This window comes from Mauremys mutica, chromosome 1 (genome assembly GCF_020497125.1).
Source record: "Mauremys mutica isolate MM-2020 ecotype Southern chromosome 1, ASM2049712v1, whole genome shotgun sequence".
NCBI lineage: Eukaryota > Metazoa > Chordata > Testudines > Geoemydidae > Mauremys > Mauremys mutica.
In genome coordinates, this window is record NC_059072.1 from 85,997,545 (window position 1) to 86,013,092 (window position 15,548).

General features: G+C 43.2%; 1 protein-coding gene and 1 non-coding gene across 2 annotated transcripts; both read left to right on the forward strand.

The window, feature by feature from the left end:
- The first annotated feature begins 1,777 nt into the window (after nucleotides 1–1,777).
- SLC25A3 (solute carrier family 25 member 3) lies at nucleotides 1,778–11,294 on the forward strand. The gene is made up of 8 exons (XM_044981719.1): nucleotides 1,778–1,929; nucleotides 2,087–2,240; nucleotides 5,879–6,003; nucleotides 8,532–8,711; nucleotides 8,859–9,040; nucleotides 9,865–10,037; nucleotides 10,757–10,867; nucleotides 10,943–11,294. The coding sequence occupies exons 2-8, from the start codon at nucleotides 2,093–2,095 to the stop codon at nucleotides 11,101–11,103; spliced, it is 1,080 nt and encodes a 359-aa protein (XP_044837654.1). The 5' UTR covers nucleotides 1,778–1,929; nucleotides 2,087–2,092; the 3' UTR covers nucleotides 11,104–11,294.
- On the forward strand, nucleotides 9,296–9,538 carry LOC123362296. The gene has a single exon (XR_006576404.1). It is a non-coding gene; the product is annotated as a small nucleolar RNA SNORA53 (small nucleolar RNA).
- Nucleotides 11,295–15,548: the final 4,254 nt, after the last annotated feature.

The following is a 15,548-nucleotide window of genomic DNA, read 5'->3' on the forward strand; positions in this document are numbered from 1 at the left end:
ATAAAGCTGGGAAATGTATCTCATTTAAAGCCCATGAGCTATTTTTCTGTAATCACAATAACTGTGATTTCTGTGCCAGAGCCAATCTAGAATGTTAACTCTAAAGTGCTTCCTTGTGATAAAAAAACATTTTTGGTGTGACCTTTTCTTAATCACCTCAGTTGGCCTCTAATATTTAACAGTTCTTTCTTATCCATGGGATATGTTCTGGACATTGGAATAAGGTCTTGTATATATGGGGAAATGTTACCCAAGTTACAGAGATATAGTTATACTGGTCTAACCTCTCATGTGAATACTCTTATTCCAACATAAGTGTGGCTTACCAAAAGGAGATCTAATGGGGCAAGGAGATCAGGAGGACAATCTGAAATTGTGCAGCTGCAATGCTTACAGCTTCCCGATTACAATGGGCAGAAGTAGTTGCAGAATGCATTGCTTCAGACCTGAAATGAACTCAAGACATTGGAACTGATTCTCCACTACTGGTTCCTGAGGTAGTCATTTACATGTGTGCAAAAGTGAATACGAAGTGGATGTAAAATACTACCACTGGTATATTTGAGTGGAGAATTCTAATTTTACACTGACTTTTCACAGGTGCAAATGACCACATGAGGTGCAAAGCAGTGAAGAATTAGGCTCCTGGTTTTGGCTCTGAACCAACTGCTTACAATTAACTCTTGTAAAATGTCTGACAGTTGTATGTTGATACAAGGTGCTGTAGACACAAAATGAAGTTGTTTCAGCTTATGGGTTTGTCTGTTTTTTTGTTTTTGTTTTTTTGCATTGCCCTTTTCCCTTAGTGTAAACAGGGCCAGAGAGTGAAGTAATATAAACTGGACAGAAAGAAATATGAGAGGATAATAGATACAGACAATAAAAGAAGACAGGGAAGAGGAATGCATAACAGATATTGTAACTGACCCCATTACAGGTCATTGCTGTGAATGTAGTACAGTACACCAGCCTGTAGCTATCTGGCACCCTGATAGATTTATCACAACCTTGGCGATGAATACTGTGGTGCTCCAAGTATTAGGCTCTTCAGGCTCTAGCTTTGGGGGTTCCCAAGAACACTCGCACACTTCAACAGAGAAATTTCTTTGCAACTTATTTCTGGCAGCCTTAGTAAACACCCTGGCCATGATTACATTGTTACAACACAAAAGCGATGATAAACTCAACATTTCCTAGCTCCGGGGCTGTCCAGTGCAGAGGTATACAAGGTAGCAAGGTCCTAGGTTTTCTCCATACTCAGGATGAGGAGTTGCAAAGAGGTGACTGGATGGCCGGGCCAGACAGGGGCTTCTGTGGGGCAGACACTGGAGCTAACAATCAGGTACATTTACTGAGGTACCTGGCACCGGCCTTACCAGTCTGGCTAATCGGCGGGGGCGGGGCATTTTCTGCCTGGTTCTACATCTGGCCCAACTACACGGATGTCACAGCTTGCCCGGGCCGCAGAAATGGCCCGTTAGAGCCCGCGCCGCGATGGATTTAAAACCACCTGGAAAATGTCGCCCGTGTAGACACAGAAGTGGACTAGAGCCAGGGCACTTTCCTTTCCGCTGCCATTGGCGCCAGCAGCGTCACCCCATCTGCGCCCCGCACGCAGCGGGCTGGGCTGGTGCCAGGGCCCCCAGAGTCCGAGGAAAGTCAACGACTCGCCCGGCCCCTCCCGCCCCTTGCACCGGACAGGAGTGCGCACGCGCGAGAAGACGGGGGTTGGGTTTTTTTTCGAGGACGTCAACGTGGTGACGCCGGTCCGCGGAGCTTCTCCGCCAATCACATCGCCGCTTCTTGGCCGGCTGCCCCGCCCCCTGCGCCGGAGAAGGACAAAGTCATTGAGCAGGGTCGATAGTCGGCCTCTGAGCGGAGCTGCCGGTGGAGCCGCGGAACCTGGAGCGGGCGCCGCCATTTTAGAGGGTGAGTGTCAGTGAGCCGAGCCGAGCCGGCGCGTGCTCTCCCCGGAGCGCGCGGGACGGGGCTTCTGGGTCCTGCTCGCTGCGGGGCTGCGGCCTGTGCCCCGGCGAGCGCGCGGCCCCCGCTAACTCCCGCTCCGTGTCCGCCTCTCCCCCCTCAGGCCGCCATGTTCTCGTCCGTCGCGCCGCTCGCCCGCCTCAATCCATTCCACGCGCCCCAGCTGCAGCTGCTCCAGGACGGCGTGAGGAAGCGCCCGGACCCCGCCGAGCCGCCCAGCCCCAGGAGGAGCCTGGCGGCCGCCGCTGTCGCGGAAGGTAAATGGAGCAGCTGGAAGGGAGGCCGCTGCCGCCGTCCCGAGTCCCTCCGTCCTGGGGGTGGGACGGGGTCTGCCCGCCGCGGCTTGGGGTGGGGACCGCCCTCGCCCTGCGCGTCGGCCTGGCTGGGGAGGGGCCGCCTCGAGCGGGCCTCTCCGGTGCTGCTTGGAGGGCAAGGAAGGGCACGGGGCGGGGGAGACGCGCCCAGTCTCGGCTCCTTCCCGGCTTGTGGCGGGGCCCAGGTGCTCCGGGTCCGATTGCCCCGCCCCGCGCCCGGGTAGCTCACGGTCACCCCTAGCGCGTCACGCCCGGGGCGCCCCTGGGCCTGGCTCTACCGCTGTAACCTTGGTGCGGCCAGGCCGCAGGCCTGTGTCCCCCGCTTCTGGGAGAGCCGGAGCTGCCATCTTCCCCAGTGCGTGAGCCCCTGAAAGCTGTGCTGGGCACAGGGCAGTGTTGCTGCGGCTGGTTCACAGCCACCCAGGAAAGCGCTGGTAGAGACTACAAGGGCTGCCAGTCACTTATTCCCCCCTCTGGGTATTTGCCTGGCACACATCACCGTCTGTACCCACCATCCATGTCTTAAAGCAAGGGCGAGTTCCCTGTAGAAAGTAAATCTCGTATGGTCCCCACCAGAGCTTTTAAAGGGAAGAGGAAGATCTTGCTAATAGAGGGAATAGAGCTGGCATGTATTGAAAATCCTGAATGGCTTGGAATTTTTTCTGTAATGTGAACTCCATTTGAAGGACTTACAAATTCTGTAAATGTTTAAGAATAATTGGATGGAAACTGGAAATCCTGACAACCTCATCAATTAGTCAAAGTACCACCCTTCTCTCTGAATATCCTAGCCAAATTTTCAATGTCTCTCATTCATGCCTTTATATTGATTTCTTAAAAAAGAAAAAAGCATCTTCCTATACATAAAGTGCTGTCAAACTCTGCAGTGTGGCAAATGAAAAATTTCTATCATGTCATGACCATAATCGTGTGTGTGTGTAACAATAGTAATTAAAAATCAGTGACGCTCTTATATCAAGGAAAGTTTCTGGTTAATAATATCAGCACTTTTTTCTTCATTAGATCTCCATCCTCTTTACAAAGGAGGCTTTTATCACTATCTCCATTTTATAGACTGGGAAACTAAGTCACAGAGTTGAGGTGATTTGTCCAAGAACACCTGGCAGGCCAGTAGCTGAGCTGGAAATAGAACCCAGGTCTCCTGATTTGTGGCTTGCTGCTCTAGCATCTCAATCACACTGCTTCCCATTAAAAACGCTGGGCTTTCGTATATAAAATGAAGACATCTTTTCTTTAAGAAAAGATGGTCTCCTACTTCATTATTTACTTTTCTCACTTCTTGGTTGCACAGACATTAATGGCTGCAAGAGACTAAGGATGCCATAGAGGGATAAATACAGGCTTTTCAACTGAGCACCTCGCATACTAGTTTATATTCCAGGATGTAGAAAAGTGTAACTACCACTTTATAGATATGTAATTGAGCTGCATAAGTAACAGTGGCTTTCCCAAGGCTGCTCACAGACACACTGGGAGCAAAATCCATTAGTCTTGATGTTAGTCAAGTGCACCTAGCATAAGATCATCCTTTCTCTGTCAAGACTATTCTTAAGAGTGAAATACATGACTTTTGTAGAATATGTCCTATATTGGTACTGGCTTGTCAATTCTGTCCTATTATCATTTCAGAGAGGCTTTATTTGGTTCCTGAGAATATAACTAGTGTACCTTTGACTTTGTTCTAACCAAGACTCTGGATTATTCCTGAGAGACTGTACTTGCCTATTCTTGAAGAGGTAGTATTGGCCACAGTGTATTCTTCTGGAAAGTTGTCCTTTAAGTTATTTGCTTTATTCTATTTAGGTTAGGTTAAACATTCATCTTTCTTTTGTTTGGATGCCACTTGATACTGTCCCTGGTTCTTCATGTCTAAGTAAACTGAAGAAATGTAACACTTGTTGTCTCTATGCTGAATAATTTTATTGTACCGTAACAAAGGTGAAACTACTTAATGAACTTTAAGTATGGCTTCATTTGAAGGAAACATCCCAGAATAAGACTCTGAAAGTGTAACTTTTGGATATAAGACTACTTTGTGTATTTCTGCCCCTGTGGCCCCTTGGAGGGCGGAGTGGGGGGAGAGGGTGTGCTTGTGGCACCTCACGCTGTTCCTCCCGGCAAGCACTGCCCCCGCAGCTCCCATTTTCCGGGAATGGGGAACTACGGCCAATGGGAGCTGCAGGGGCAGTCCCTGCAGGGAGTGCCACAGAGGTGTGATGCCCACTTCTGGGGGTGGGGTGGGGCTGGGGCAGGCAGAAAGCCTGCCTTAGCCCTGCTGTGCTGCTGACCAGAAGCTGCCTGAGGTAAGTGCCGCCTGGTGGGATCCCGGCCCAGAGCTTCCTCCTGGAGTCAGCCCTCCATAACTCCTCCTGCAACCTGAATCCCTGCCCCAGCTCAGATCCCCCTTCTGCACCATAACTCCCTCCCAGAGCTTGCACCCCTCACCTCTTCCTGCACCCCAAACCTCTGCCCCAGCCCAGAGCCCCCTCCCATACTCCAAACCCCACGGCTCCAGCCCAGACCCACACCTTATCCCGCAACCCAACCCTGAGCCCGGTGAAAGAGAGGGTTGGGGAGAGCAAGCGATTGGGTTGGGGGGGGTGGAGTGAGTGGGGCAGAGGTTTGGGGAAGGGATGGGGTAGATCCTGGGTTGCACTTAAACCAGTGTGACTTCATGTATGAGTTCTCTTACATATGTTTAATCATATGTTTAATCATGCTTATGTAAGTGTCCTTATCAAAGCTGCACTGATTCAACTTACCTGGTCTAATGACCAGTGCAGCATTGTGCAGACCAGGCTAGAGTCCTAACTGTTTCTCTCTCTTCAAATGGCTTTCTTCGATCTGTGTTTAAATTTGTGTTTGAACCTAAATAAAACTCAAATGTAAAGACTGAGGTGCTCCACTAAATTAAAAACATAAATAGTTGGCTCAATATTTCATTAAAAGGAAAAGCTCCCTCAGTGAAAACTTTGACAAATGAAAATGTGAATGGACACTTTCAAGTTGGCAGGCCTGGAATTCGACCTAGCTGCTCTTTCTTTTGTCCAAAAAATTAGGAGTGAAGCCAGGAGCCAATGCTGTAGTATTTGAGCAACCTATTAACCAGCTAGTATCTGTATCGGGAGATAGAAATCATGGGCAATCACTTCAATCTAATATGCTTGAGGATTATTGGAAATGGATTTTAAACATGAAATACTAAATGTCTTCTTCAGACTTGTACAGTTAAGTGTACCAACTTTAATGCTTTTCTTTCTGATTAAACAGAGGACTATAGCTGTGCATATGGCTCAGGCAGATTCTTTCTCCTTTGTGGCTTTGGTGGGATTATTAGCTGTGGTACAACACATACAGCATTGGTTCCCCTAGACCTGGTTAAATGCAGAATTCAGGTTTGTTTTGCATGTTGAATGTGGTGAAAACTCATAAAGCATGGTTATGAAGTGTGATACATGTCTGCTAACAGAAGCTGGAGGAGTAAGTTATCTGTCACGCAAGATGTTCTCCAGCTGTGCATGGGGCTTATATAAAAGCATGGTGTCTTTGTTTTGCTACAGAGGAATACAGTTGTGAATATGGCTCGCTCAAGTTTTATGCTCTCTGTGGTTTTGGTGGGGTCCTAAGTTGTGGCCTGACGCACACTGCAGTCGTACCTCTGGATTTAGTGAAATGTCGTATCCAGGTTTGTATCTGAATAAAACAAACTCCAACACTTCTTTAACCTAATCTATTTTCATATTTAGTCCAGAGGCTGTATGTCACATGAGTTTTACAGTGGGTATAGTGTAATACCTTAACACTAGTGCTTGGTAGAGGAAATAATCAAGCTTTAATGTTCTTTTTGGATTAAATGAACATCCATTGGATTAATAAAAATAACTTTGCATCCTTGTGATGCAGATGAATGATAGCATAGGTGAATAGGAAAAACTTTTAACCACTTTGGCTAAAACAAATCAAGGCTGAAATCTCAATTACAGTTGAGAAACATGCTTTTGAATAACTCATGGCAAAAGTTTGCCACCAATTGTCTTAAGTATCTTGTTTCACTAGTTTTTGGTCACACCTCTGTGGGGGGCATTGGAATAATATACCTGTTTCTTAGCATTCTGGAAGTAGGAGGAAATTACCTTCAGAGTATGAGATGCATGATGTGCATATGTAAGAGTTAAATGAAAATTAATATAGAGGACCTCTGCATGGATTCTGGATTGAGTTTTTAATTAGAGCCTTTCTTATGAACAAATGGAAAATGCATAGCAATTGGAAGCCAACACTTATGTTAAAATGATACTAAAACTTGGAATTACTTGTGTTGCAAGATTAATTTAATGCTTGCATGGTTAGCTATCAGTGACTATAGGAAAAATATGTTGTAGGCCAGCGGTCAAATGGTAAAACATGATTAAGTAAACTTGAAGAGACAATGCCTATTCCATTTGAATGTTTAAATTATTTACACAGAAATATAAATCTATTATACATTCATTGGTTAATGGCACAACTAAGCAGCTCTTCGGCCAAAGGCTTATGTTCCAAGAACGAGGTAGATTAAAGCACATCTCTAAATTGCTAGAAATTCACTGGCTTTCAGGTTACTGTGTGAGGTGAGCAACGTTTTTAGAGCTAGCAGATATCTAGTGGTGGTAAAACTTCTGAGACTGGGAGAAATGGATGGATGTGAACTTTGTGCCAGTGCAAGAGTTCCTGATTGCTTAAGGAACAGTCTTGATATCCTTTCATTTAGAATTGCATGTCATTCAGAGATCTCTAAACCTCCTTTAAGGCTGGAAGCTGGTGTACTGTTTTGGGAAGTTGTGATCCCATTATGAAAGATACGGTGAACTTAACTAGCATTCAGTCAAATGCATTATGCTTCAGGTGAAGGCATCATAAGCTCCTGTAAATGGTTTGGGTTGAAACCACTGGAGTCAAGTAAAGATTCATGTTTTACCAAATAAAAGCTGCAATTCATTTTAAATGTTTTACTTAAAGTAAACTTCTACTCTAAATAGAGGAAGTCATAATTTATAAAGTATGCAGGTAACTGAACACTTCTGTAACATAGTACTCTGAAATCACTTCCATAAAACAGGCTCTAAAGAGGCATCAGATCCTGAATTTTAAAGTAATTTAAATAGATATGCTTGACACTTCTGAGTTAACTTGTATACCAAAGGGACAGTCAATATGAGATCTGTGCTCCACTTGCCCCGTTGTCATCCCTATCAGTTCTTGTGGCTTTGTATGGCATTTTCCTTCTTTCATATTGCCTTGAGTCTCAAATAAGAGAAACTAATGTCAAGTGTTAAGTGCACAAAAGCAAGTGAGACTTCCTCTAAATCTTTATCACAATATCTCATGACGTAGCAGTAGTATTAAATTGATTGGCTTCCTTTAGTATTTACAACATTAAAAAGCTAGACTAGCTCTCAGAACGTTACTGAATTGAATACTGGATTATTACTGAAATATCACTCAAACATATTTTCACAGTACAAAATTTATATCTTCTGCAATTTTTTATGGGTATACAGAAGTAAAAATAGGAACAGGAAATAAGACAGAGGGAAGGTGAGACCTTGATACCTCTGTAGTGAGGTGGGCAACAAGTTAGACTTAAGATTTGTAGTTTAAAAAAAAAAAAACCTAGTAACTGAAAAATACTACTTCTGTTGCTTAGCAAATGGTGAGGTGAGCTTTAGGGCTGTCTACACTTAAATTTTATACCAGCATAGCCATGTCCAATAAAATCATATCCTTAACTGACATTGCTATTCTGGCATAACCCTTCAAGTGTGGACATGGTTATACTGATGTAACTGCTTATTCTAGTTGGGGGAACTGGAATAAGCAGTTACGTCATTATAAATGTTCCCACACATGAATGGTTGTGTGGAAAGCTATCCAGTGAAATTCCTAATGTAGTCAGAGCCACATCTGTTGAGACTATACATATGCGGAACAAACAGTAAAAATAACTGGAATTAGCATAATTTCTCATGTCAGTATCTGAAGACTATGAATTTCTGCTGACAGCAGCAAGCCTAATAATGGTCATTTACTTATCTTAATTGAGACTAGTTAAGGTAATTTACTGTAGAAATCTGTATCATGGTGCTATGGGAAGAGGATAGAAAGCTTACTGCTGATGGGTTTGTGTGAGATCCTACTGCCTGTACCATGTAGCTAACTTTCCAATTTGTTTAGGTGGACCCACAAAAATACAAAAGCATCTTCAATGGATTCTCAGTTACAGTTAAAGAAGATGGCTTTCGTGGTCTGGCTAAGGGATGGGCTCCAACTTTCTTTGGATATTCTATGCAAGGGCTCTGCAAATTTGGTTTCTATGAAGTGTTCAAAGTCCTGTATGGCAACCTACTAGGAGAGGTAAGCTTTGTCTACTGCTTTTTTGGAAACCCAGTTTGTTTGTTGCATATTTGTGTGGCTTATTCACTTTACTGTTCAATGGAAATACTGAATTCAGTTTGAAAGAATACTTCAGTATAAAAATCTTTGGTTCCATTTGCATTTCAGGAGAATGCATATTTGTGGCGTACATCACTATACTTGGCTGCCTCTGCCAGTGCGGAGTTTTTTGCTGATATTGCTCTGGCTCCAATGGAAGCTGCAAAGGTTCGCATTCAGACACAGCCTGGATATGCTAACACTTTGAGACAAGCTGCTCCAAAAATGTTTGCAGAAGAAGGTGTATGGGCGTAAGTATCTGTATCCGTTTCTCTCTGCTGGAATATAAGAAGTTCTTGATCCTTATTAGTGAAGGAAAATAATTCTTCTGTTTAGCCTTAATAGTGGCTATAGCATTAAGTAAAATCTTTGATGCTTTCTACCTTGTCATATTGTATACAAGTAGTGAAGGGTACTTTGAAGATTCTGTATATCAAAATGGAATATCAAGAAACTATTACATTGCTAAAACAGAGGCTGACACAGTCAGCAAGGTTAATGTAATCAACATGCTCCTTAGATCCATCTTTGTGGATATCTCTTGTGCTGAGTTCTGCTTGTTAACTTTAGTTTCTGGTAGTTCCAGTCAACTGATATTCAGCAACTTTTTGTTGTACAGTCAAAGATGCTTGAGTCATTGGCATGTGAGAGTAGTATACCTGCACATTTGCCTTTTGTGTTCTGATATCAATGGCTGTAGATCTACATGCCATTTCTCACTATCAGGACTTGGCCGGTATGCAGACATAAGTTAACTTGCATTTGCAGGGAAATGATTACAAAATGTCATCACCTTAATTTTTCTCCTTCCTGTTATAGCTGCTTATCTTTCTGATAAACACTTGATCCTGTACAATTGTTTAAATTGTCTCTCAGTAGATGGCACAAGCCAAAAACACAGCAGGTCTGGCAGTTTGCTTATTTTTACAGTTAGATTTCCTAACAACTTAGATATACAGGCCACTGAGATAGTAAATTGGAACTGCTTCAGTGCTGTCTAGTTGCTTTTCCAAGTAGAATTGCACTCCAAAGTAGGCTAGTATTTGCTACAATTCTTACTCTCTCCACTTTTAAGGTTCTACAAAGGTGTTGTTCCTTTATGGATGAGACAGATTCCATACACAATGATGAAATTTGCCTGCTTTGAACGTACAGTTGAAGCTCTTTACAAGTATGTCGTTCCCAAGCCCCGGAGTGAATGTTCCAAGCCAGAACAATTGGTTGTCACATTTATAGCTGGCTACATTGGTAAGGAAGCCTTTGAATGCTGATTCTTCCAAGTATGAAAAAATCTTATGTCCTGGGTTTTTACTACAGTGATTCCAGAAACTATGTAACCGAAAATAGGGACTCTGATACTCTTAATGAGATTAGGTAGGGAAAAAATTACAAAGCTTTCGAAGTGTTGAAAAGAATGAGTAGCTAAATTAAAAGTTGTCTTGGTTTTGACTCTTAACTGAATTATGAAAGTCCATGAACATTGCTCCTTATGTAAAGTGCAATCATGTACTTTGTGGCTCCGAAGCTGAAAGAGGTGCAGGTTTTGGCAGAAGGAGCACTAGCTTAGCACAGCAAAGGAAGTGATTACATAATTGACTCCCTTAAATTTGTCCGAATAACACTCCATATCTGCACTACAGAGGAGATTCACAGGAGCAGAGCAGCATTGCACAGGCCTGCCCAGTTAGGGGATCAGCTGCGCAGAGTCCCACTGTTGGGTTAGGGTAGAGGTTATCACAAGAGGTGAGGCTTACATATGACTGCAGTCCAGTGCTCCTAAGCCATGCAAGAGCAGACTCGGCTCTGGTAGGATTTAAGAGCTATGGCAGCCACCTTCTCCCTGCTACGTGGCTACTAAGTTGAGCAGAAATGTGGCGGTTTCCCTTAACAGCATTTATGTGCTAATGGAAGTTCCTTTGATGGTACTATAGGAAACACTAAATACTGTATTGATAAATTTCTTTCAGCTGGTGTTTTCTGTGCCATTGTTTCTCATCCTGCTGACTCTGTGGTGTCTGTGCTGAACAAGGAAAAGGGCAGTTCCGCTTCACAAGTTCTAGTGAGGCTTGGATTCAAAGGTAAGAACTTAAAACTCATGTTCACTTTAATATATAATCTCTCCCAGTTGCTAATGCTTATGCTTTACTCAACAGGGGTATGGAAGGGTCTGTTTGCCCGTATTATTATGATTGGTACGCTGACTGCACTACAGTGGTTCATCTACGATTCTGTCAAGGTTTATTTCAGACTTCCTCGTCCACCTCCACCTGAAATGCCAGAATCCCTAAAGAAGAAGCTTGCTGTAACTGAATAGACAAATCATGGACTGACTTTTCTGGTTGACCAGCATTAATGAGAAACTTCGCTCATTAAACTTTTTTATATATTTGACCATGTAGGAGACTAAAATTCTGTATCTGATGAAATTATTGGTTGTGCCCTTATCCCAGTGAGGGTTCAAAAAGTTCTATTGTCATCTGTTTAAATAAATGGGAACTAGAGTGATTAGTGTGTTTCATTTTGGTATCATACATGTAAATTTAAAACTTTCAAGAGCAAATACTATACCTTGAATCTTAAGTGAGCCAAAAGCTTAGAAGCTCTTGAAATGCAAGAACTGGCATCTCATAAAGGTCTCTAAGAGAGTCTCTCTCAGATCTTGAGGGAAGTGGTAAGCAGTATGTCACTAGTGATGTCTGAGCACAAATGCTGTTATGATACAAAGGTGGCATAAACTTGAATTTTGCTTTCTAGTGATATGGGGGCTGCTGACTTCAAGAGACTGTCCCACAATTTATAGTGATCTGAAGGAAGACACCATAGCTTTGAGCATCCAGCAGTCCTGACTGAAATGGCAGCCAAGGAAGTGCACCATAGAGGCACCCTATGGCAATGAAGAGGTGGCATTAGCCACTTACCTAGTAGGGCTTTCACTTGTAGCAGCCCAGGTAACTTCTGCTGGCTTGTTGACCAGATCCTGCTTTTGGAATGGCGCACAATTCATGTTGAGAGAGTCCACACCACCTATTTCAGTGATTCCCAACTTTAGTAAAGAGCACTTTTCTCTTTCAAGCCACCCAGGTGCAAATTCAAGAGGGGGAGGAGGAGAGTTGAGGGGGTTTAATTATAGGCCAGTGTTGACGTCCTCTGCTGTTGCTGCCACTACCTCGTCACTCCACTAAAGGTGCATCAACCACCCACAGTAGCACCCTCTGCCCCAGCACTGCAACTCTAATCCCATCGTGGAGGGGAGAACCCAGGGGTGGGAGGGTTCTCCCTGCTACTCTTCTTGTGTACTGTCTCGAGGGGAGCAATTCTAGCCCCCTTTTGTTGCTACCATGGGAATGGCAACCAGATTTGATTATGCATATGCTGGCTTAGAAGTACAGAAAACTGCTTTCATTTTATGTATATCAAAGACTATGCTGTACCTGTCAAATATGCCTGCTTTCCACTAGCACAATATTGAAATTACTAGATGTCTGCTTAAAGAATGCTTCTAGTATTTATTTGGAAGTATGTACTGTAAGAATAAGTCTGGTTACAGACTATCAATAGTTGTAATTCATTTATCTTTTCAGCTAAAGAGACGATGCAGTGCACAATGATGACAAAACATAATAAACATCTAGCTTGGTTCTTGGTAGTGAATGAATACCTCTTGAAAATTTTAATTTTTTTGTTGTATGACACACTTCCAAAACTTGAACAGAAAAGAGTGGTGGGGGGAGAACTAGAAGAAACTTGCTCTAGTTGAAGTTACTAGCTGAAAAACAGGGTAGATTTGAGCTACTCTTTTCCTGGTAGCAGCTTGGGTGGGGGTGGAGGGGAAGAAACCTTGAGCCCTGCAAGTTTCAGTGCTGTAAAGTGCCAGTGTAGACTGCATCTGTGCTGGTAGCTACTCCCCTTGTGGAGGTGGTTTTCTTTAGAGCACTGGGAAAGTGCTCTATGCTGCCACTAAACAAGCTATGTTAATGCACTGCTGCGGCAGCACTTTAACATTGCCAGTAAAGACCTGGCCTAAGTTGAAAACAGCTCCTTGAACACCTAGAACCATTCTCTGGCAGGAACATTAACTCTGACAGATACCTATTCCCTAAAGCCTAATATTCACCGTTTCATTATTGTACCTAGAATCACAGACTTTAAGGTCAGAGGGAACCATTATGCTCATCTAGTCTGACCTGTACAATGCAGGCCACAGAATCTCACCCACTCCTGTGTCAAACCTGTCTTAAACCATGATTTGAGAACTTTAATGGCTGAGGACTTCACGCTGCAGAGAACCTGCTAGCAAGTGACCTGTGCCCCACACTGCAGAGGAAGGCAAAAAACCCCAAGGGCTTCTACCAATCTGCCCTGGAGGAAAATTCCTTCCTGACCCCAAATATGGTGATCAGCTAAACCTTGAGCATGTGGGCAAGACTCACCAGCTAGACACTGAGGAAAGAATTCTCTAGTAACTCAGATCCCACCTCATCTAACATCCCATCACAAGCCATTGGGAATGTTTACCACTAGAAGTCAGACAAATTAATTGCCAAAATTAGGCTATCCCATCATACCATCCCCTCCATAAACTTATCAAGCTTAGTCTTGAAGCCAGATGTCTTTCACCCCCACTACTCCCCTTGGAAGGCTGTTCCAAAACTTCACTCCTCTGATGGTTAGAAACCATCTAATTTCAAGTCTAAACTTCCTGATAGCCACTTTATATACATTTGTTCTTGTGTCCACCTTCGTACTGAGCTTAAATAATTCCTCTCCCTTCCTGGTATTCCTCTGATATATTTATAGAGAGCAATTATATCTCCCCCTCAGCCATCTTTTGGTTAGGCTAGACAAGCCAAGCTCTTTGAGTCTCCTTTCATATGACAGGTTTTCCATTCCTGAGATCATCCTAGTAGCCCTTCTCTGAACCTGTTCCAGTTTGAATTCATCCTTCTTAAACATGGGAGACTAGAACTGCACACAGTATTACAGATGAGGTCTCACCAGTGCCTTGTATAAGGGTACTAACACCTTATACTGGAAGTACCTCGCCTCATGTATCCCAAGACCACATTAGCTTTTTTCATAGCCATATCACATTCGCAGCTCATAGTCATCCTGTGATCAACCAGTTCTCTGAGGTCCTCTGTTACTTCCAACTGATGCCTCCCTCGCTTATAACAATAGTTCTTGTTATTAATCCCTAAATGCATGACCTTGCACTTTTCACTATTAAATTTCATTCTATTACTATTACTCCAGTTTACAAGGTCATCCAGATCTTCCTGTATGGTATCCTGGTCCTTCTCTGTATTGGCAATACCTCCCAGCTTTGTGTCATCCGCAAACTTTATTAGCACATGCCCACTTTTTGTGCCAAGGTAATAAAAAGATTAAATAAGATTGGTCCCAAAACCGATCCCTCAGGAACTCCACTAGTAACCTCCCTTCAGCCTAACAATTCACCTTTTAGTATGACCCGTTGTAGTCTCCCCTTTAACCAGTTCCTTATCCACCTTTAAAATTTCATATTGATCCCCATCTTTTCCAATTTAGCTAATAATTCCCCATGTGGAACTGTATCAAATGCATTACTGAAATTGAGGTAAATTAGATCCACTGCATTTCCTTTGTCTAAAAAATGTTACCTTCTCAAAGAAGGAGATCGGGTTGGTTTGGCACCGTCTACCTTTTGTAAAACCATGTTGTATTTTGTCCCAATTACTGTTGACCTCAATGTCCTTGACTACTTTTTCCTTCAAATTTTTTTCCAAGATCTTGCATACTACAGATGTCAAACTGACAGGCCCATAGTTGCCCGGATCACTTTTTGTCCCTTTCTTAAAGATAGGAACTATGTTAGCAATTCTCCAGTCATACGGTACAACCCCTGAGTTTACAGATTCATTAAAAATTCTTGCTGATGGGCTTGCAATTTCATGTGCCAGTTCCTTTAATATTCTTGGATGAAGATTATCTGGGCCCCTTGATTTCGTCCCATTAAGCTGTTCGTGTTTGGCTTCTACCTTGGATGTGGTAATATCTACCTCCATATCCTCATTCCTATTTGTCATCCTACCATTATCCCTAAGCTCCTCATTAGCCTCATTAAAGACTGAGGCAAAGTATTTGTTTAGATATTGAGCCATGCCTAGATTATCCTTAACCTCCACTCCATCCTCAGTGTTCAGTGGTCCCACTTCTTTCTTTGTTTTCTTATTTATATGGCTATGCCTGGTTCAACTCATAATAGTCCTACTGTTGATCCCTTGCAGAGAGCTTTCTCTTCTGCCCAGATAGTTGCCTACGCCGTCCCCCCTGGATCTACCTGAGCCTCTTTATTTTCCACTTACCATCTGCAATGAGCAAATACCAAAATGTTCAGATAAGCATCTCAGAGGTCAACTGACTTGTCAATATTCCTTCAACCAGACCTAAATGAACTTCTAATTTTTCATCATGATCATACAATTTCCCACTTTCACATTGAGAACTGTATGTATGCTACAAGATAAGGGATTGTGTAAATACATTTGATCTAGAATGCATTTATCAGTTTGAATAGTATCTCTACACTGTTGATAAATCTCACGTGACCTCTGAAACTCTGGCATTGAAATCCTTCTCATCACCCACCTGAGCCAGCTTAGAAGAGTCCCCCGTGTATTAATTTTGCACTCACTTTATAGCTTAGGTTGTAAGGTCTTTTGGGTATGGGCTGCACTTTTGGGGGAGTGTACAGTGCCTAGCATATTAGAGGTACTACTA

Bases quoted from the DNA above. Each gene is read 5' to 3' on its own strand.
- SLC25A3 (XM_044981719.1), top strand. From the start codon at position 2,093: ATGTTCTCGTCCGTCGCGCCGCTCGCCCGCCTCAATCCATTCCACGCG. The intron at 8,712-8,858 runs GTAAGCTTTGTC...TTTGCATTTCAG, and splicing joins ATGGCAACCTACTAGGAGAG to GAGAATGCATATTTGTGGCG. The intron at 9,041-9,864 runs GTAAGTATCTGT...TCCACTTTTAAG, and splicing joins GCAGAAGAAGGTGTATGGGC to GTTCTACAAAGGTGTTGTTC.